We start from the raw sequence: 23,053 nt of genomic DNA on the forward strand, positions 1-23,053 counted from the left end.
ATTCATTAGCTGGGCTTCTGGAACACAGTTATCTCTAGCTCTTTCCGAGCCAGCTGTCCCTGCCAGCTCCAATGCATCCACTAATGAGAAAGCTATTTAAATGTTAGACAACTGCATAATTCTTGCTATTATATATTACAGACCTTGTTTATTTACTGACCGTTATAGTCCCCTCTTGCTTATTTCATATTAGCACATTCTGTTTCTTCTTTTCACATGCTTTTACCTTTGCTCTGGTTCTTTAAACAATTGCAAAGGGGGAGGGATCCCCATGCTCATGAAAACTCCACTTTGCAGATGAGATCTGCTGGGTCCTACTATCTCTCTCTCTCCAGCAATTTAATATCTTTCAGGCTCAGGTTTGCTTTTCTCTCTCATGCCTGTGCAACACGGACAGCTGTGCCTACCCTCAGCAGTTTCCACTGAAGAACAGTAATTCACATCCTCTTTGTTATTGCCATGAGGAATACACACAGGTTCTTTCTCTTTGTAGTGGTTTCTTTTTCTTTTAACGGTGAGTGTCTTTTTGGAGAGTTTGTAGAACAATTGTGGCATTCAGGGAAGAGGAGGGAGCAATGGGGTTATTGATTTCAAAATGTCTCTAACTTCCAGGGGGATAGTTTACCGTCTTTAGAAAGATGCATTAAATCTGTTATTTTAGTAATGTTTTTATCTTGTGTGGTATTAATGAAACCAGAATATAGCAATGGTAACTTGGATTTAACATAACTCAATAAAAGCCAAAGTCTGTAAGAAACTATGATCACGGAAGAATATTGCTGTAGATGCTGTCTGGATCATCTGTGATAGTGATGGGGATGTGTTTAGACTGACTGTGAATAGTAAGGAGAGAAGCGTGGCTTAAAATAATGTATCCCACACCTGATTCTACAATTACAAGGCAAATATTTCCTTATGCTTTCTGATTTGTTTTTTTCCCCAAAGTTCTTGTTACCTAAGTACTTGATTAACAGTATTTAAATACTGTTTCAATTAAGTTTATGTAAATATATGTTAACACATTCAATCTTATACTAAGAACATTTACTATAGCCTACCTGTATTTTTATATACAGCAATTAGCCAACACACAGCCATACACAAAAATCAGGCAAGAGCATTAGTTTAGTGGTGATGGTAGATATGAAAGTCTGCTTCCCAAATGACTAACCTTCCCTTATGATCATTATTTCTGCACCCAGCATTTTCTTACTTTATTCATAAAATATAGTTTTTAAAAAAGATCTGTTTTGAAACATAATATTTGAAGAGTGAGGCCTAGTTTAGATTTAACAAAAAAAGAAATTAAGACAAGCTTTGATCCCTGTAAATATTTGCTATTGCTTTGCAATAATTTTTTATTAGAAATTAAAACAAACTTTAAAACGAGGCTGCAGTAGATGCTACTCTGTATTGGAACAACCAGCATTAATACTATACCACACTATAATGCAGCAGATTGCAACGGCAATGGATTTTACATAAATAAATAATTTTACATAGAATATTTTGAGAAGTAATAACAACAGCAGTAAATAATGTACAAGGAGACAATGGAACATTGTTATTTCTCTTCCCTGACAGTAGGAGAGAATCTGGCAAGTTACCATGGTCCGTTTAGTCATTTTGCAGGGGGAAGGAAAGAAAAACAAAAGAAGTTACTCTACACATGGAACAACATGCCATTTCTAAACATGACTCAACATTTGTTAAAAAGGTCTTAAAAGTCAGGAAAACAAAGGAAATGTGCTTTATGTTTAGTTTTGCAGTTTAGAAGGTGTTCACAGGGCACTCAGCTGTAGCTGCAACTTTACTCCTTACTTCATTCTGTTGAAATTGATCCAACACGTTTGTTGTCATGTTCTCAAAGTGACCAGCTGTCGAAGGTGGTGAGTAGCTATTTCAATCTAATTTTGCATTATTAATTACTGGATTGTGTAAAAGAGAAATTTTACACTGATGCTTTAATAAAACATATGATTTTGTTTCTTTTAGTATGAAATGCAAAATATCATGGAAGGAATTTGTCGTTGCAAATGAGCTGTGGGAAACAACGTTGCAGCTGAAAGGTATACTGTAAATTACATAGCAGTTTGAGTTTTCTTTCATTGTACCATAGCATGTCCACTGCTGTTATGACAATTTACACCAGCTGCGGATCTGGCCCTAGCTGTTTTTCCCATTTCTGTTTTCAGTATGTGAAAAAAATATGTCCATCTCCTAATTAGAGCTGCTTGATTATTCTTGTTACAATCATTTGTCCCAAAGCATCTGTCTACTCAAATGCAACATTTTTGTTGGTTACTGCCATTTGGAAAACATTTTGTCAAGTAAAGAAGCACTTAAAAAAAACAAGCTTTGAAATACATTGCCACTGACATTGTGAAATATATAGGACCTTGTCCACTTGGCTACTTTGTTTTCCTTAGGCGCCATCTAATTAATATGTAGTTTGGCAAACAGAAAGTAGATTATAAAAACAGCTCCAGAACAAAAATAATTTTTAGACACTATTTGCAGACATAGTTTGATCCTTTGAATCTTTAAGTCAATGCACTGGTGACATCTAGTGGCATCCTATCTGTGCATCTGAATGATGATAAATTGTCATTTAAAGCTAGACGTGAATGGATAATTCAGAAGAATCATTTATTCAAAAAGTTCCTTCTCATTACCTTGCTTGTGACTTGCCCAGGAACAGCTGATAGTTTCTTAAATGTACTCATTATCTGAAAATATTTGCATAAGAATTTCTCAAAATAATTCTTAGCCTGTAACTTATTTGTGAACAATTCATTGCAAATATTTGATATTCCAAATATGAGCTGTTCTGGTTGGAATGAAGTCCCATGGGATGTTTTGGTTTCCCACTTGGAAGCAGATTAGGTTTAGAATCAGATTTCCAGTGGAGAATACTCATGAACACAAATTCAAAATTCACCTTCTGCAAATATTCTGCAGTATTCATTTACCATTGGCCATTTAAGCAGATATTACAGGGAGTAAACTCATTTGCTAGAATAATCTCAGATGGGTGTAAACACTAATATCATGAATTAACAAAGATATAAGCACTGAAATTTGTTAGCAGAGGTCACGCAGCTCCATTTAATTCATACCAAACTGCCCTCCATTTCTATCTGGCTTTCTTATGCAAAGAAGCTAGAGCACTGGGTTTGTTGCTGAGACTATTTATACATTGAAATTACCTCACTGATTTTAAAATATTATCTTTGTGTTTAAACAGAAATACTCTTTTCAACCACAAGACATCACCTCTAATAAACACACAATTCAAATTAATCACTCTGGGTCTGTAGTATTTCTCACTTTCTTCACTATATAGATATTTTTACTCTACATTAGTGAGAAGATATATTAGAAAAGAAAAGAAAGCAAGCCTAGAGTTCAGCATGGATCAGCACAATTCTATCTTGTTTGGCCTTTGATGAGACAGATTTGGATTTAGAAATGCCACAGCTAGTACGAATATGGTATTAAAATCGTATATGGTACTCTGGTTTTTGACTGAAAACAGAACAAAAACAGCCACCCAGAAGCATTGGTCTGAAAAACTTTTCAAATAGTTTGGAACATTTTTGTGGGGTCTGTTCTGATGTGCAGAGCTACAGTTATCTTATTTTTTCTGGTGGTTCATCTCATAAGAACCATTATTAAGTAGATCCCCCACATGGGAGATCCCCCACATGGGAGAAAGAAAACACAGGTTTCAAGATATTCTAACTGAAGATTGTCTAAAATCAATGCTCACAGAAAGGTTTGTGAGAAGGGAGTGATCAGGATTGTTATATCTGAATACTGATTTCAAATGTGGACATTACAATTCAATTTCTGGAGCATATGAGAAAAGAACAAAAGTTGCAACATAAAACATCCACTTTGTACAGTATTCTGGTACAATCCTGCACCACTGACATCAATGGGAGAATGTCATCTGGCACAAAGAGACATCCTCCACTGTAACATATTAGCGTTGCTTTGATTCATAGGAAATAGAACAGCCTCATTATAATCTATCCATGCTGCCCTACTGCTTGACCAAAAGCCCACAGTCTTTATGGCTGATGCCAATACGCATGTTAGCATCGGTAGGTTATTTCAAGAATAGAGCCCTGGGTTCAAGACATGACTATTCAAAATAAATGTGGCAGTCTTCTCCTACCATGTATCCACCACACAACTGACAGTCTTTGCTCAAGAGAGGCCCTGGACAGAGGCAGCAAGGGTGCTGTAGGTCAGGTGAGATGCTGATTCAGCAAAACACTCAAATGCATGCTTAGTTTAAATATGCACTTGAATCCCACTGATGTATTTGAACTGAATTTCACCAGCTTCATAGAATATGGAAAAAGAAAAGCTAGCTAAGTGCTTTGTGACTCTCAAATGAGTCTCAGGGTGGAAAAAGTTGAATGGTGCCACTGAAAGAGCTTCCCTTTCTGAACTTGTAGTAACCCAGTTGGTTTTCTGTCGCATTACAAAACCCCACTGAGTGACAATTCTAGGCATAAGGTAGCAGAATGCGATATTCTTTGGGTTAGATCCTCAGCAGCTCCAGAGCAGAGGATGAGGAGAGGGAGCAAGATGGCTTAAAGCCACTCGTGCTTACCAATTGCAGGGGCAGCTAGGGACCAGTCTGGCCCTGCTGTAGCTTAGAACAGTCTCAATTACACTGGCTGAGGATCAGCACTCTAGCCACATATTCTGAGCCCATCCCCTACACCATCTGGCAGTCTGAGGAGGCTGATGCAAAGGCTCCTAGTTCAGAGAAATTTCAGCTGCCAGTTTAGTGCAGCTTTACAGCTCTGTTGTAGTGTCAGAGAAGCTCAGGGGCCTTACTGAAGGGCAGAATCTGGCCTTTCATGTCCATAACATATTAGAAAAAACACCAAACACAACATTTGCATAACAGAAAAATTACCCTGAAAGCATCCCAGCAGTGAAATTAATCACAGTACAATAAACTGAGTGGAATTTTTCACTGCAGGGCTTTGTGAATATCAGCAGTTAGGAACAGGCAGCTATTAATAATGAGGAAAGGAGGCAAACTGAACAAATTTTTTGACATTCAAAAGAAGAAAATGATACTTTTCTGTACCATTCTCAAGCTGGAGCATGAGCTAGGGGTTAGAGTTGACAGGGGAGGAGTGTCAAGAATCCTGCGCCTAATTCCAGATAGAATGTTGGCTTTCATTCTGTTACTGACTCTCTTTGATCTTGAGTGTGTCATTCCAGAGTAATTCTCACTGAAATGAATGGGAGTTTCACTCAACTGAAATGTGCTGTAGAAAGGCTAGGTATGATCATCATCATCTTCTTCATTAACTTTATTATTCTGTGTCTACCCAGAGAGCAGTCAATTGCCACAATATGTAACTCAGCCCTAGGGAAGAGAAACACCAGTGGTACCGGCCTCTCACTTCCACAAGAAGAAAGGAGAGAATTGTGGTTTGTTGCCAAAGAGGTGATGTTATATGTAATAGCTCATTAATAGTAATAAACAAGAAAAAAACGGCTTTACTATTGCATATTATAATGTGAGTTCCTTAAGAACAGCAGTGGAACATCAAGGCTCTTCTGGATGAGAACAAGTCACACTCTTTCCCTACCCATTTGAAGCTGTCCCAGCATGTTACTGGAGTAACAGATGAAAGGGCAGCATGCTAACAATTTTGATGTATGTTTTCAATTTTCCATTTTGGTGAAAATAGTATAGGGCTTGCATTTGTTACTGTTGCTGCTGTGACTGAGTCTAAAGAAACAGACACAGGAATGAACTGCTAACTCAGCTTTTTACCATCTGCATTAGATAATAAGGTCTTGTGAAACATTTTGAATGACTGTTACTCTTACCCTATAAATTTCTGTAGAAATGGATACCATGACATACAAAGTAATAACTCAACAATAAATAAAAATCTTTTCCCACCTGGCTGCTATTTGTCTGGAAGTTCTTGACCTGAGCAATTCAGTCTGAATTATTTTGATCACATTTGGTAACTGATCACATGGTTGTCTCTTGTTATGACAGTATTTTCAGAGCTTGAGAGCTACAGAACACACACTGAGTGGTCATTGCAACAGACATCATCTCAAAGTGGCACTTCTAGTTCATAAAGTAAGCAAGATGTTAAATGACAAGCAGAGCTTTTTCTAAAGGGTAGGGGAAATCTCCACTTTTTTTCAATGCTCTTGAAGATCCTATGCAGTATATTGCATCTGCCTCGAATTCAGGTCTAAGCTGGTTCTCCTAACCAAATGGACATGTTCAAGTGTTCTTATATGGCATTCCTAGTTCAGGCATACTGTGAGCCTAATATAAAGATTAATAAATTGTCCACATTGTTAACACACTGCAGGTGGATACTCAAGTTGGCTTTTGAACGCCCCATCACCCAATTGTAGTGACTACTGTGTCAAATCCATGGCCTATATGTGAGCCCTAACTTACGTACCCACATGTCCCATGAGCCAAACTGTCCTCTCACTTACAATGGTACATCTTCAATGTGGTAGCAACGACATAAATGTGAAGATAATTTGGCATCTTGTCTTTTTATCGCTATTACACCTTTAAATCACCAGAGGCTACACAAATCACCAAAGGAGGTATAATTTCTTTTTCTTAGGGCTCTGTGGAAAAAAAATCCTACTTGATGAAGACACCAACTTTTCACTGGATTTTTAGAGAGTGAAAAATGTAGTGCCTGTATGAAACACTTTGTTGCTGTCAACACTACTGACTGTTGGGAATTCCAATGCTTGAGACTGCAATGTCATCTTAGGCAGTCCGCTGGCATCATACACCACTCTACCAACTCCATCGGGTCTCGGTGACCCACCAGACTGGCAAAGTAGGATCTGAGGCATGGAAAGAACACTGCTCTAGAAGACTCATGGCTTATACCAGAGATTTTTCCTCTTTGAGTCAATGCCAATCAGGTTGGATCTGAATAATTTTTTTTTAACAGGCAAAAAGAATGTTGTGAGCATAGGATGTTGACATTTCTGCAGTTTTTGCTTTTGTAAAATTTCACGAATCTCTCTCTTTTCACAGTGGAAAATATGCAAAGCAAATACTTGGCATTTTGCTTAGCTTCATCTTTTCAAATACAGGCACTGATCACTGATTGTTCTATATCTCATCTTCTCCCATGGAAACATCAGTAAACTAATTAAAGGTGTGAGGTTAAGCTAGTGAGTGTGCATCATGGACATATTTGCAGAGAGAGAGAGATAGTGTACATTTCTGACATGCATTGTGTAAATTTGCTACGCTATCAATGCCTTGCTAGATGATGGTTCTTAAGGGAATGAGCAACCTAATTCCCTCAACCTCTCCTGAAAGCTTTAATAGATCCTACTCTTAGATGTGAAAATGTTTGGTTGACTATAGCCTACATTTTCCTCATTTAAATCAGAAGCAGAAATGCTGAAAGACTCTTCTTGTAGCATTTCTAACCTTGGTATAATCCAAAAGTACCAGGATTCTCAAGAGAAAGCCTGTTCTTAAGAGAGTTTAGCCCAATTCTAGGTCAAATTAAGCAACTCTTCAGATATAAGCAACTCAACCACTTAGAAGATTATTGGATACAAGCTTTCTGATGTTTGGTCCTCTTTGGGTCTTACTGATATGCTACAGTGTATTGAACATGCTACCCTAATGTATTATAAATGTGAAATATTTGTAATGCTTAATGGTCTTTACTGCATATAACTGCTCTGCAATGACTATGTTTTTAGAAATATTGGGAATGTGGGTGAAGAGGGTGTAAGTGGGAGAAATATTACCCAGGATCAGATTATCTCCCCTCTCCCCAGATTTTTTGGGGATAGAGTTACTTGCTTATTTGGAAGGGAAGAAGATATTTACATTACTGATATCTCTATCCCCTGGACCAGAATGTCTCCTCATTCACACCAGTATAAATTCCATTTACGTCAGTCAGTGCAGTCACACCAGTTCAATAGAGTTACTCTACATTTACCACTGTAACTAGGAAAAGAATCTAGCCTTTATATAAATTGCCTGCTTCCTGTAGAGGACGTGTATCCCTATGGGAAGCTGCTGGGGTCTATAACAGTAACAGCGTTGATCTGTTAGGCCCAAATTCTGCTCAGAGTTATACCACTGAAGTCAATGGAGTTTCTCCAGATTTACACTCACGTAACTAAAAGCAGAATTTGCCTCTTAATCTATTATGTTGTCAACAATAGTTTGCAGAGGACAACACTTAGAGAACATAAGCAAGAGCCTAATAACAGATTTCATTATCTCTGGAGTTGTGCCATAGACTACGTCAACTAACAGAAAACGTTCTGGGTTACTGGATAACCCGGAATCCCTCTGATGTTATATTTTACAGTCACTTAAATAATTGGTCACCTAGGATTTTGTTGGTCACCTCAGTTTTTGTTTCCAAGTGTCAGAAGGCCCAGTCTAGAACAGTGCTATACTTCAGCAAAAAAGTCTAGAACCAGAAATACACAGTGATCTTTAATCATTTGAAAACCTTTCTACAGTTTATCCCCAGACTCTTCCCTCTACATAGCACACTCTTTTCCTACCATACATCTGCCTGGGATTCTGCCTTCATCTGCTAGGATAGTTAAAGGGGAGATTTTCAAGTCACAAATGGGATTGGAGATCTGTCTTCTGTGTCTTCAAAAATCTCTTCCTAAAACATGAAAAAGGACTTCCAATTTCTATTTCACACCATACCACAGAGAGTACCTATTGGTTTGGTGCTGCACTGATGAAGAAACAGTTTCCAGTTTTAACATGAAAAGCAAAGGAGTACATTCTGCCTTGATTTATGCCTTGTCCAACAAAGCTGACTTCAGTAGAGCAGAATTTGTCCCAAAGGGCTTTCATAATAAACCCAGATTTTTCTGTTTCACATTCAGTTAGAGTCTTTCAAAAATCTAGAGCTTTTCTTATTTCATTTGAATGCGGATTCTGTGCTGCAATGCTCGCTTCATAATGTAATCTCTTCTTCATTCTGGGATCTTGTTCTGTGCTGTTTTACAGGAAGCAACGCGGCAGATGCTGAGGAGAAGCTAATGAACCACCTACTGAGCCCTGCCAGGTATAATAAGTTAATTCGCCCTGCTGTCAACTCCTCGCAGTTGGTATCTATAGAACTGCAGGTTTCCCTGGCACAGCTAATCAGTGTGGTAAGTTTGAATAAGATGTGCCTCTTCGTTCATTACTATTTGTACAGAACTTTGAAGGTAGCTCACTCTGTATGTGACAGATTGTATTAGCATGACTGTCTCTCTGTTGTTATATGGTTTATATAATTGTAAGTGACATGGGCAGATACATATGTTTTATTATCTATTTGTCCATCAGGCAATATTCAGAATGTGTAAGTATAACCTTTATTCAAGCAAAAGGAGGTCTATTTATTCCCAAACTATAAAATCCTGAAAAAATACAGAGCCAGATCCTTAGCTGACACAATCTGGCATAGTTTCATCAACTTCAACAGAGCTACACTAATTTACATCAGATGAGGATCTCCTCCATAATGTATATAATGATAAATTATCTTTTGCTGAGTACAGTGAAAAAATGTGGTATGATCTGAGAACAGAAGTGAGGGCCAGGAACTCCTGTCCAAGAGCTCTGAAGCTCTGTGGGGTCTAGACCAAATCACTTAGGAAAGGACTTACTCAATCCCTATTTAGGACAGCAGTTAGATATATGCTTAACTTTTGCATGAGCTTTAGTCCTATTAACTTAAATGGAGCTCAAGCACATTCTTAAAATTAAATATGTGCCTATGATGGTCCTTACTCAGGGGTTGGTTGGTCAGGTAGTGTCACCTAGTGGTCAGGGCTAAGGCCCATGACCTGCAGAGAGGTTGTTTGTAGGGGAGCCTGGGCCCTCCCACTCCACTGGGCTGTGACCTAAGGCCCTTTGAGGGCTATCATTGATCTGACAGCAGAGGCTGCTTAAGGCTTCCCTCCCTGGGTCACTTCTGTCTCCCCCCCATGATTGTCCCAAGTCACCGCCTGGGATAAGGTGGCCTGAAGGCTGCCAGTTTGCCACAAAGCACCTTCTGGTGGTGGCATGCAGCATGGTATCTCCCTTTTTCAGGTGGCAACTGCCTTCTCCCATGGCATGGGCCACCCTCCTGGGCCATCTCAGTCCAAAGGGCTTTCCCTGCTGGGGTAGGCCAAACAAAAAACTAAGGGAATTACCAAAGTCCAGAGCTTATATGAGGGAGGGACCTTTGGGCTGTTTTAGGGAGAAATTTCTGCCTTCCTTCTGCTCTCTGCTGGAGAGTCTGCTCTCTTTTTGGTCTGCCCCAAATTAGTTGATCCCCAGCATTTTAACTGTTCCTCCAGTTGGAGCACACCCTACAGGTATGGCAGGGTAGAGCTGTCTAGGTCCAGAGTAGGACCTTAACCCCTTGTTGTCCAGGTATTGTACACAATACCTAAGCACTATTCTAGGGCAGGATACTGTACCAATAAAGGCAATGGAGGTTTTGTTATTGACTGCAGTGGGAAGAGCATCTGGCCCATAAATAGGGATGATGTCTTGAATTCTGCCTCAGTCTCCCGAGCTGTAAAATGGGGATAGGAGTGCCCTGATGAACTAGTGATTAATTATAAAGTACTCTGAAGTTGGAAAGTGACATATTTCTAATTTTGATATAAGAGAGGAAGGGGAAAGACACCGATGGAAGTGACAGGAAGCTGCATGAATGGATATGGTTGAATATACGGAATTCCTTACCCAACAGATATTGTAGTATAAACAAAGGGATTATAGGTCCAATGTTCCCCTCTGCTAGGATATTCCATCTGGACATATTGAGAGATTTCCCTTCCAGAGTGTCCCCATGGTCCTCCCACAAAGAATAAAGGGTACAGACTCACAGAGTAGGGGGGAGCATGGTCTGCAAACCCCACAGAACCCAGGAGCAATAGGGTAAACAGTAAGTTCATAGATCCCAGCCCATCATTTGGATTAGGCATCTCCTCCAGAGCCCACATGGCAGCAAGAATTGATTAGGCACAGCATTGCCGTTTGATCAACTCCAACCACTTCTTCTATAGGGACAGATGCTTCCTAAGAGAGTAAATGGTGCTTTTTAGGGGCATTAGCTCCATCTTCAGGGATTTCCTAGCAGAAGTCCTCCAGAATCTTTCCCTCCCGTCTTTGGAGGCCCAGCCGTGCCAGGGAGCCTTCTACACGCTCGAACAGAGGGAAGATATGTGCAGCAAAGCCACTGCCCCCTCCCTGTCATCCAAGCTGTGCCAGAGACACACATGCCCACATCTGCTCACAAGGAGGGGAGCTCCGGACCCATAAAGCTTATACATACTATATTGCTAATGACATAACTCTTAAGTGTGGAAGGAATCCTATCCAAAGGCTCTTCCTTGTCCTTCATGCCGCAGGATATCTGCTTTAAATTTGCCAAAGTGCCTACACTTGGCGATAGTTAGCCCAGATGCAGACTTCCACCTTCTTGACACAGCTTGCTGTACTATTAGAGAGGCTCTCAACAACTGCCTCTGCAGCTTGTATAAAGACACACGGCTTTTCACAACTTCTGGAACAACTTACCCTCTGCCCCCCGATCACTTTGGTGTCTCTATTGTCTCATGACCAATCTGGTTCTCTCTTCCACCCAGTATATCTGAACAGCCTGGGTGCAAATGAAACAAGGCTATACTATAGTTCTGTGTAGGAGTAAAGCAGTGTGTTTTCCTTTTATCAGACACTGGTGATGAGCATGGTATCAATGCACAGACAGATAAAATTAGCTACCTTGAACACTCCACAGATATTTATTCCTAGAGCTCAAGATAAGGTAAACCACAAGTACTTGTGAAGTATCCAGACCTGATCATACAAACATGTTATCTAATGCAAATGAATTGGCAATCATTTACCTAACATTAAAAAACACTAGTGCGGACAAACTCTTAGGTGATATCTACACTAGAAAAAGAAGTGTTTTTAACACCTTAGATAACATGTTAAGATCTTAGCGAAGAGAAGGCAAGCTGTAGTTTCCATATGTGCTAGCTGGAGGAATCCTAGAGAGTTTGCCTCGACCACATCACAAGTTAAATTGTATTGTCCACATAAGATCTTAACACATTAGTTAACATATGTTAAAAACACCCTTTCGTAGTGTAGACACGGTCTTAGAATACAGCTACTCAGTAAATTACAGTGCAATTGTACGGTATACCTGCTCTAGCTTTAATTTAACTAGCTCCCATCCCATACCAACAGCAGTGAAGACACAGTGGCATGGACCCCAGCATATGCTAACAAGCTGAGTACATACCCAGGGTCAGCAGCAGGCATATACTGAGGTGGCTAGCCCATGTCATCAAGTCTTCACTGCCATCATTACCCATGCTATCAAGATTAAATCTAGTTTGGGTATGCCTACCTACCCCACAATTATACCTTAATTTGCACTGTAGACATACCCAATGGGGAGCAGAGTGCAGGGAGCCTGAAATGTACAGTAACTCCTCACTTAACATTGTAGTTATGTTCCTGAAAAATGCGACTTTAAGTGAAACAATGTTAAGCGAATCCAATTTCCCTATAAGAATTAATGTAAACAGAGGGGGTTAGGTTCCAGGGCAGCTTCCCCTACTCTGCAAGCACCAGAGTATGCTCCCTAATTGATCAGCAACAACAACAAAACAACGTTAAGCAGGGCGACTTTAAGTGAGGAGTTACTGTACTATTTATTGCTCATGCATAGCCTCCACTCACATTGTCACAGTAACACAACAACCCTACAACCCTGCTTCCTATCCTGAAAGGACTTCCAGGATCCAGGCCCATATAGGGCCTCACATGATTTAATCTATAGCATCTTTATGATAAATCTTCCTGTAAAATGAGAGATCAAGAGTCTCACTGACCAACTAGTATGGCATCAGACGAATAATGAAGGAAGGAACGGATTTATTGAATTCAACCGAGTCCCAAGCAGAATAGACAATAAAATAAACAGAAGACCAAGAACGAAAATAAAAACAAATAATAATCTAGCTATTACTTATAAGTATTCTATTTACCTAACATTGTTAATTTGATGACACAGACTCAATTTCTAGAGATAAATATGACATTGAGATTAGTGAGACCAGGCTAACCCAGGACAATGGCTGGGAACTTAAAGGCAGTTAGCAATATTGCTAAGGGACAATACTGAGTCTTAAATGATTTAGTTTATCTTTGTATTTTTGGCCCTTTTCACTGGCGTTTCTTATCTGAAAAGCCAGTCCAGCTCCACTTTCTGCTGTTGCCCTGCAGGTCTGCAGCAACATCTAAGGACAGCTTGATTACCTTTTTGTCCTTATCTTCCATCCAAATTGCTTTTATGCTGGCTGCCAAGCTACTTAATTTAAAGGGCCCCTTTGTGTTTACAGCCTACTAACAAGAAAAACAGAGTCAATGAGATTTGGTCAATTTAAAGTTGCCAGGTAACGACTCACCTATTTCTAGAGAGTATGTACCCATGAATTTAATCCTGGGGAAAGGTGCAGAATTGAGGAGACTTCTGTTTATCCAAAGAATGGGTAGAGCATAAGAAGCAGCAGGAGAGGCTTCCACTAATGAGCCTCTTCCCACAGCTAGAGTAACCACCTCTAAGACAAGAAACCAGATAGGTCTCCATACCATTCAGTCTCTGTCATCTTGTTGAGACTTCCTACCAGGGTACACATTAGAATCATAGAATATCAGGTTGGAAGGGACCTCAGGAGGTCATCTAGTCCAACCCCCTGCTCAGAGCAGGGCCAATCCCTAACTAAATCATCCCAGCCAGGGCTTTGTCAAGCCTGACCTTAAAAACCTCTAAGGGTATGGCTACATTTGCAGCCGTACAGCGCTGCCGCGGGAGCGCTCCCGCGACAGAGCTTTGAAGTGCAAGTGTGGTCGCAGCACCAGTGCTGAGAGAGAGCTCTCCCAGCGCTGCAGGTACTCCGCCTCCCTCCAAAGGTACTCCACCTTTGCAGCGCTGTAATTTGATGTTTTTTCACACCCCTGAGCGAGAAAGTAGCAGCTCTGTAAAGCGCCAGTGTAGCCAAGACCTAAGGAAGGAGATTCCACCACCTCCCTAGGTAACCCATTCCAGTACTTCACCACTTTCCTAGTGAAAAAGCTTTTCCTAATATCTAACCTAAACCTCCCTCACTGCAACTTGAGACCACTACTCCTTGTCCTGTCATCTGGTACCACTGAGAACAGTCTAGATCCATCCTCTTTGGAACCCCCTTTCAGGTAGTTGAAAGCAGCTATCAAATCCCACCTCATTCGTCTCTTCTGCAGACTAAATAAGACCAGTTCCCTCAGCCTCTCCTCATAAGTCATGTGCTCCAGCCCCCAATCATTTTTGTAGCCCTCCACTGGACTCTTCCCAGTTTTCCCATCTCCTTCTTGTAGTGTGAGGTCCAAAACTGGACACAGTACTCCAGATGAGGCCTCACCAATGCCGAATGGAGGGGAATGATCATGTCCCTCGATCTGCTGGCAATGCTCCTACTTATACAGCCCAAAATGCTGTTAGCCTTCTTCGCAACAAGGGCACACTGTTGACTCATATCTAGCTTCTCGTCCACTGTAACCCCTAGGTTCTTTTCTGCTAAGGTTACCAAATGTCCTGATTTTATAGGGACAGTCCCAATTTTTGGGTCTTTCTTATATAGGCTGCTATTACCTCCCACCCTCATCCCAATTTTTCACATTTGCTGTCTGGTCATCCTATTTTCTGCAGAACTGCTGCCTAGCCACTCAGTACCTAGTCTGTAGCAGTGTGTGGGATTCTTCCATCCTAAGTGCAGGACTCTGCACTTGTCCTTGTTGAACCTCATCAGATTTCCTTTGGCCCAATCCTCTAATTTGTCTAGGTCCCTTTGTATCCTATCCCTACCCTCCAGTGTATCTACCACTCCTCCCAGTTTAGTGTCATCTACAAACTTGCTGAGGGTGCAGTCCACACCATCATCCAGATCCTTAATGAAGATATTGAACAAAACCAGCCCCAGGACTGACACTTGGGCAACTCCGCTTGATACCAGCTGACAACTAGACATGCATTGATCACTACCCGTTGAACCCAATGATCTAGCCAGCTTTCTATCCACCTTATCTTCCATTCCTCCAGCCCATACTTCTTTAACTTGCCGGCAAGAATACTGTGGGAGACGGTATCAAAAGCTTTGTTAAAGACAAGGAATAACAGGTCCACTGTTTTCCCCTCATCCACAGAGCCAGTTATCTTGTCATAGAAGGCAATTAGGTTAGTCAGCCATGACTTGCCATTGGTGAATCCATGCTGTTTGTGATCACTTTCCTCTCCTCTAAGTGCTTCAGAATTGATTCCTTGAGGACCCGCTTCATGATTTTTCCAGGGACTGAGGTGAGGCTGATTGGCCTGTTGTTCCACAGATCCTTCTTCTTCCCTTTTTTAAAGATAGGTACTACATTAGCTTTTTTCCAGTCATCAGGGACCTCTCCCAATCGCCATGAGTTTTCAAAGATGGGTCAGAAATAAGAGGGAGCGTGGGCTATAATGGCAGAGAGAAAGGAGGGTCAGGGCAAGACTGGGAGGCAAGATCAAACCAGTATCTTAGATGCGAGACGTATGGGTAATAAGCAGGAAGAACTGGAAGTGCTAATAAATAAATACATACAACTATGACATTATTGGCATCACCAAAACTTGGTGGGATAATACAGATGATTGGAATGTTGGTATGGATGGGTACAGCTTGCTCAGGAAGGATAGACAGGGGAAAAAGGGAGGAGGTGTTGCCTTATATATTAAAAATGTACACATTTGGACTGAGGTGGAGATGTACATAGGAGACAGAGGTGTTGAGAGTCTATGAGTTAGGCTAAAAGGGGTAAAAAACAAGGGTGATGACATGCTAGGAGTCTACTAAAGGCCACCTAACCAGGTGGAAGAGGTGGATGAGGCTTTTTTTAAACAACTAACAAAATCATCCAAAGCCCAAGATTTGGTGGTGATGGGGGACTTCAACTATCCAGATATATGTTGGGAAAATAACACAATGGGGCACAGACTATCCAATAAGTTCTGGGACTGCATTGCAGACAACTTTTTATTTCAGAACATTGAAAAAGCTACTCAGGATGGGGGAGCTGTTCTAGATTTGATTTTAACAAATGGGGAGGAACTTGTTGAGAATTTGAAAGTGGAAGGCAGCTTGGGTGAAAGTGATCATGAAATCATAGAATTCATAATTCTAAGGAAGGGTAGAAGGGAGTACAGCAAAATAGAGACAATGGATTTCAGGAAAGTGGATTTTGGTAAGCTCAGAGAGCTGATAGGTAAGGTCCCATGGGAATTAAGACTGAGGGGAAAAAACTGAGGAGAGTTGGAAGTTTTTCAAAGGGACATTATTAAGGGCTCAAAAGCAAGCTATTCCGCTGGTTAGGAAAGATAGAAAATGTGGCAAAAGACCATCTTGGCTTAACCACGAGATCTTGCATGATCTAAAAAATAAAAAGGAGTCATATAAAAAATGGAAACTAGAACAAATTACCAAGGATGAATATAGGCAAACAACACAGGAATGCAGGAGAAAGATTAGAAAGGCAAAGTCACAAAATGAACTCAAACTAGCCACAGGAATAAAGGGAAACAAGAAGACTTCTTATCAATACAATAGAAGCAAGAGGAAGACCAAGGACAGGGTAGACGCACTGTTCAGTGAGGAGAGAGAAACAGTAACAGGAAACTTGGAAATGGCAGGGATGCTTAATGACTTCTTTGTTTCGGTCTTCACAGAGAAGTCAGAAGAAATGCCTAACATAGTGAATGCTAATGGGAAGGGGGTAGGTTTAGAAGATAAAATATAAAAGCAACAAGTTAAAAATCACTTAGAAAAGTTAGATGCCTGCAAGTCACCAGGGCCTGATGAAATGCATCCTAGAATACTCAAGAAGCTAATAGAGGAGGTACCTGAGCCTCTAGCTATTATCTTTGGAAAATCATGGGAGACGGGAGAGATTCCAGAAGACTGGAAAAGGGCAAATATAGTGCCCAGCTATAAAAAGGGAAATAAAAACAACCCAGGAAACTACAGACCAGTTAGTTTAACTTCTGTGCCAGGGAAGATAATGGAGCAAGTGGTTAAGGAAATCATCTGCAAACACTTGGAAGGTGGAAAGGTGATAGGGAAAAGCCAGCATGGATTTATAAAGAACAAATCATGTCAAACCAATCTGATAGCTTTCTTTGACAGGATAACGAGTCTTATGGTTAAGGGAGAGGCGGTGAATGTGGTATACCTGGACTTTAGTAAGACATTTGGTACTGTCTCACATGATATTCTTATCAATAAACTAGGCAAATACAACTTAGATGGGGCTACTATAAGGTGGGTGCATAACTGGCTGGATAACCGTACTCAGAGAAAAAAGAACAGGAGTACTTGTGGCACCTTAGAGACTAACATTTATTTGAGCATAAGCTTTCATGGGCTACAGCCCACTTCATCGGATACTGAGAGAGTAGTTATAAACGGTTCCCAATCCTGCTGGAAAGGTATAACAAGTGGGGTTCTGCAGGGGTCTGTTATGGGACCGGCTCTGTTCAATATCTTCATCAATGACTTAGATATTGGCATAGACAAGTTTGCAAACGATACCAAACTGGGAGGGATTGCAACTGCTTTGGAGGATAGGGTCATAATTCAAAATAATCTGGACAAATTGGAGAAATGGTCTCAGGTAAACAGGATGAAGTTTAATAAAGACAAATGCAAAGTGCTCCACTTAGGAAGGAACAATCAGTTTCACACATACAGAATGGGAAGAGACTGTCTAGGAAGGGGTACGGCAGAAAGAGATCCAGGGGTTATAGTGGACCACAAGCTAAATATGAGTCAACAGTGTGATGCTGTTGCAACAAAGCAAACATGATTCTGGGATGCATTAATAGGTGTGTTGTGAGCAAGACATGAGAAGTCATTCTTCTGCTCTACTCTGCGCTTGGTTAGGCCTCAACTGGAGTATTGTGTCCAGTTCTGGGCACCGCATTTCAAGAAAGATGTGGAGAAACTGGGCAGGGTCCAGAGAAGAGCAACAAGAATGATTAAAGGTCTAGAGAACATGACCTATGAAGGAAGGCTGAAAGAATTGGTTGTATTTAGTTTGGAAAAGAGAAGACTGAGAGGGGACATGATAGCAGTTTTCAAGTATCTAAAAGGGTGTCATAAGGAGGAGGGAGAAAACTTGTTCATCTTAGCCCCTAAGGATAAAACAAGAAGCAATGGGCTTAAACTGCAGCAAGGGTGGTTTAGGTTGGACATTAGGAAAAATTCCTAACTGTCAGGGTGGTTAAACACTGGAATAAATTGCCTAGGGAGGTTGTGGAATCTCCATCTCTGGAGATATTTAAGAGTAGGTTAGATAAATGTCTATCAGGGATGATTTAGACAGTATTTGGACCTGCCATAAGGGCAGGGGACTGGACTCGATGACCTCTCAAGATCCCTTCCAGTCCTAGAATCTATGAATCTATGAATAAGATAATGGCCAATGGCTCTGCAACCACATCCACCAGTTCCTTTAGCAGCCTCGGATGCAGCGCATCCAGCCCCATGGACTTGTGCTCGTCCAGCTTTTCTAAATAGTCATGGACCACTTCTTTCTCCACAGAGGGCTGGTCACCTCCTCTCCATACTGTGCTGTGCAGTAGTCTGGGAGCTGACCTTGTTCATGAAGACAGAGGCAAAAAGCATTGAGTACATTAGCTTTTTCCACATCCTCAGTCACTAGGTTGCATTCCTCATTCAGTAAGAGGCCCACACTTTCCTTGACCTTCTTCTTGTTGCTAAGATACCTGAAGAAATCCTTCTTGTTACTCTTAACATGTGACAGTTATGTTGGCTTTTTGTGATGTGTCCACGAGGAACTGGACTGAGACCATCTACCACTTCACAGCAGAGGATGTGGGGGAGATCCTCATAAGCAAGCCATTCTTTTTAGGTGACAAGTCTGAGGAACTGTCCCAGACTGAGGTGTCAATACAAGACATTTTGGAACAAACTCATAAATTACACAGTAATAAGTCGCTAGGACCAGATGGTGTTCACCCAAGAGTTCTGAAGGAACTCACATATGAAGTCACAGAACTACTTACTGTGGTATGTAACCAATCACTTAAATCAGCTTCCATACCAGATGACTGGAAGATAGCTAATATAATGCCTATTTAAAAAAAGGCTCCTGAGGTGATCCTGGCAATTACTGGCTGGTAAGCCTAACTATGGTACCAGGCAAATTGTTTGAAAGTACGGTAAAGAAAAAAATTATTATATGCACAGATAAACATGATATGTTGGGGAAGAGTCAACATGGCTTTACTAAATAGAAATTGTGCCTCACCAATCTATCAGAATTTTTTGGAGAAGTCAACAAGCATGTAGGTAAGAGTGATCCAATCTATATAGAGTACTTTGACTTTCAGAAAGCCTTCAACAAGGTCACTCACCAAAGGTTTTTAAGCAAATTAAGCAGTCATGGGATAAGAGGGAAGATCCTTCCATGGCTCAATAACTGGTTAAAAGATAGGAAACAAAAGGTAGGAATAAATGGTCAGTTTTCACAAAGGAAAGAGGTAAATAGCAGGGTCCCACAAGGATCTGTACTGGGACCTGTGCTGTTCAACATATTCATAAGTGATCTGGAAAAGGGAGTGAACAGTGCATGGCAAAATTTGCAGACGATATAAAATTACTTGACAGTTAAGTCCAAAGCAGACTGCAAAGGGATCTCACTAAATTGACTGGGCGAAAAAAAAGGCAGATGAAATTCTGCAGTGATAAATGCAAAGTAATGCATATTGGAAAAAATAATCCCAACCATACATACAAAATGATGGAGTCTAATTTAGCGGTTACCACTCAAGAAAGAGATCTTGGAGTCATCATAGATAGTTCTCTGAAAACTTCCACTCAATGGGCGGCAGCAGTCAAAAAAGCTAACAATGTTAGGAACCATTAGGAAAGAGATAGATAATAAAAGAAAATATCACACCTTGAATAATTTGTGCAGTTCTGGTCACCCCATCTTTAAAAAGATATATTAGAATTGGAAAAGGTGCAGAGAAGGCAATAAAAATGATTACAGGTGTGGAACAACTTCCATACGAGAGATTAAAAAGACTAGGGGTCATCTGATTAAATTAATAAACAACGGTTTAAAACAAACAAGAGGAAGTACTTCTTCACACAACACACACTCAACCTGTGGAACTCACTGCCATGGGATGTTGCATAGGCCAAGTATAACTGGGTTAAAAAAAATTACATAAGTTAATGGAGGACTGGTCCATCAATGACTATTAGCCAAGATGATCAGGGATGAAACCCCATGCTCTGGGTGTTCCTAAACTTCCAACTGGCAGAAGCTGGGACTGGATGGATTACTCTAAATTGCTCTGTTTTGTTCATTCCCTCTGAAGCATTTGGCACTGGCAATTGTCTGAGATAGGATACCCTCCCTGCCAGCCTCACTCAGACATTAGTAACTGTCACAGGCCACTCTGCTTTACATTCCTTTGTTCTTCTCTCAGCCTTATTGTTTTTCATCATCCGTGTCATTAAGGCTACTGTTGCTCTTGGATCAGTGGTAGAATTATTTACATTGTTGAATCAACACAAAACTGTAGTGAGAATAAGTCTTAGTTCTATTGCTGGGATCTTTCTGGTTCTTACGGTAATGTCAAAGCTGGTGTGGCTTCAGGAATCTCAGCTTTATAGAAATATCTCTTTATAATTTATCTATCCTCATTTTACTTACCACTCCATTAATTTTTATGTCATCTGTAAATTTTATCTGCAATGACTTTATATTTTCTTCCAAATCATCATAGGGCCAAGAACAGATCCCCCTGAAATCCCACTAGAAACATCCTCACAGAATCATAATTCCCTATTTACAATTAGTTTTGGCAATCTATCAGTTAACCAGTTTTTAATCCATTTAATATGGGCCTCATTGATTCTGCATATTGCTAGGATCGCTGTTTATTTTTATCAGAATGACATGTGGGACTAAGTCAAATGCCTTGCAGAATTTTATGTATATTACATCAACAGTTATTTTTATCAACTAAACATGTAATCTCATCAAAAAAATCTATGTCAAATTTGCTTGACAAGACCTATTACCCATAAAATCATTTTGATTGACATTAATTATGCTACCATCCATTAATTCTATACTGACTGAGTTCTATATCTGCCTTTCTATGATTTTGCCTAGGATCATTTTCAGGCTAACTGACCTGCACTCATCCAGGTCATCCCATTTATCCTTTTCAAATATTGGTATATCATTAGCTTTTCTCCAGTCCTCTGGAACTCTCTCAGTATTCCAAGATTTGTTAAAAATCAACAGTAGTTGTTCAGAGACCTCCTCACCATTTCTTTTAATACTCCTAGGTGCAGGTCATCCAGTTCAGAGTGGATGAGAGCCCTCACCTGTACTAGCCCCAATAGTGGTATAATCCAAAACAACAATTCCATTGGCCTGATTAATAGAAAAAGATTATTAATAGAAAAAGACTATTACTTTACCCATTACTTGTTCTTGGGTTTTTAAAACAGCTTCTTAAATCTGCACATACCCAAGTTCATCTTAGTTAATAGTTATAATGAATAACATAATTGCATGAAATACTGTACCATGTCATATTTTGTGATTATTAATATAGTCAGAATTGTGCATTTTAATGATAGACCAGTAGACGCAGAAAGATTCCTAATGTTATAAAAGATTTTACATTATATGCAATGGTTTTAGGCAGCCAGGAGTTTGAGGTATTCCTGAAAAATTAATGAATAAATCCTAATAATAAGACTAACTTTGTACAGTATAGATTTATAAATGTTTTTTCCTTCTTTAGAATGAACGTGAACAGATCATGACCACAAATGTCTGGCTAAACCAGGTAACCATCCTGTGCAGATGCTATTGCCATGTATCAACACATTGCTTTCTTGTTGTCAGTATGACTTGACTGACACAAAATAACTTACATCACTGCTGTACAATTCTTTCTCTAGGAATGGACTGACTATCGTTTGGCTTGGCAGCCCTCTGACTATGACGGCATAAATAAACTGAGAATCCCTTCTAAGCACATCTGGCTGCCAGACATTGTGCTTTACAATAAGTAAGTCTTGATACAAAAAATGTTGTAAAGATTTTAAACAGAAACAAAAATCCTATTGATTTAGCAAGGAAAAAAAACACAAATCTTTTTCTATTGCAGGGAAAATAAGCTTACAGTAAGCTTAGAATATTATTTAAATGAATAATATTGTATACTTCACAGTGAAAAATTCTCTCCAAGGAAAAGTGGTAGATCCCTGTTCAAATCCCTTCTCATCAGGAAGAGGGGGAACTAGAACCAGTTGCCTCTCACATTCGGGGTGATTACCCTAACCATTGGGCTAAAGGTTATAAAGGTGGTCTTCCTCCTTATCCTCCCAGCCGTTTTGTGTGGAATTAGATGGCCTCTGAGCCCACATATCGGATCAGGTCCTGCACTCAATTTAGGTGCCAGAACATGTCTTCCTCCCACTTCATGGATCACTAGCACAGATAGGCAGTTCCCTGCAGCCCAGACTTAAGAACCTCTCTCTGAGAGCAAAGCAGGGCAGAGAACGCCCTCCTCTGGTCAGCATCTCCCAGTGCCTAGTATAGGTGGTTTCCCACCTAGCATGCTGGCTTCTGTGAATTGTATTCTAAGGAACCTCTCTCTCCCCATTCATTGTATAGAGTGCCAGGTGCCTAACTCAGGTTTTGTGGGTCACAGTGTTGTTTCTGTGAGTTTCTAGACACCTAAAAGTTCTGCGTTGTGATGCTTAGGGTCACACCTATGGTCCTTTGTAGATCCAGGCTGATAGAACTAGCATGAAGAGATAAAATGAATAAGGTAAAGAGATGCTATTTTACTCAGTACCAGATGACTGGTAATGGATTAAAGAGCCTTACACT

General features: G+C 40.3%; 1 protein-coding gene across 1 annotated transcript in view; it reads left to right on the forward strand.

Annotated features, from left to right (window-relative positions):
* The first annotated feature begins 459 nt into the window (after window positions 1-459).
* The window catches only part of CHRNB4 (cholinergic receptor nicotinic beta 4 subunit), a 28,360-nt gene continuing 5,766 nt past the window's right edge, over window positions 460-23,053 (forward strand). The window contains exons 1-4 of the mRNA XM_050967023.1: window positions 460-514; window positions 9,050-9,195; window positions 21,957-22,001; window positions 22,117-22,226. Of these exons, the coding sequence (XP_050822980.1) occupies window positions 460-514; window positions 9,050-9,195; window positions 21,957-22,001; window positions 22,117-22,226 (356 nt within the window). The remainder of the gene's footprint in view (window positions 515-9,049; window positions 9,196-21,956; window positions 22,002-22,116; window positions 22,227-23,053) is intronic.

The sequence above is a fragment of the Gopherus flavomarginatus genome, chromosome 9 (assembly GCF_025201925.1).
Source record: "Gopherus flavomarginatus isolate rGopFla2 chromosome 9, rGopFla2.mat.asm, whole genome shotgun sequence".
Lineage (NCBI taxonomy): Eukaryota > Metazoa > Chordata > Testudines > Testudinidae > Gopherus > Gopherus flavomarginatus.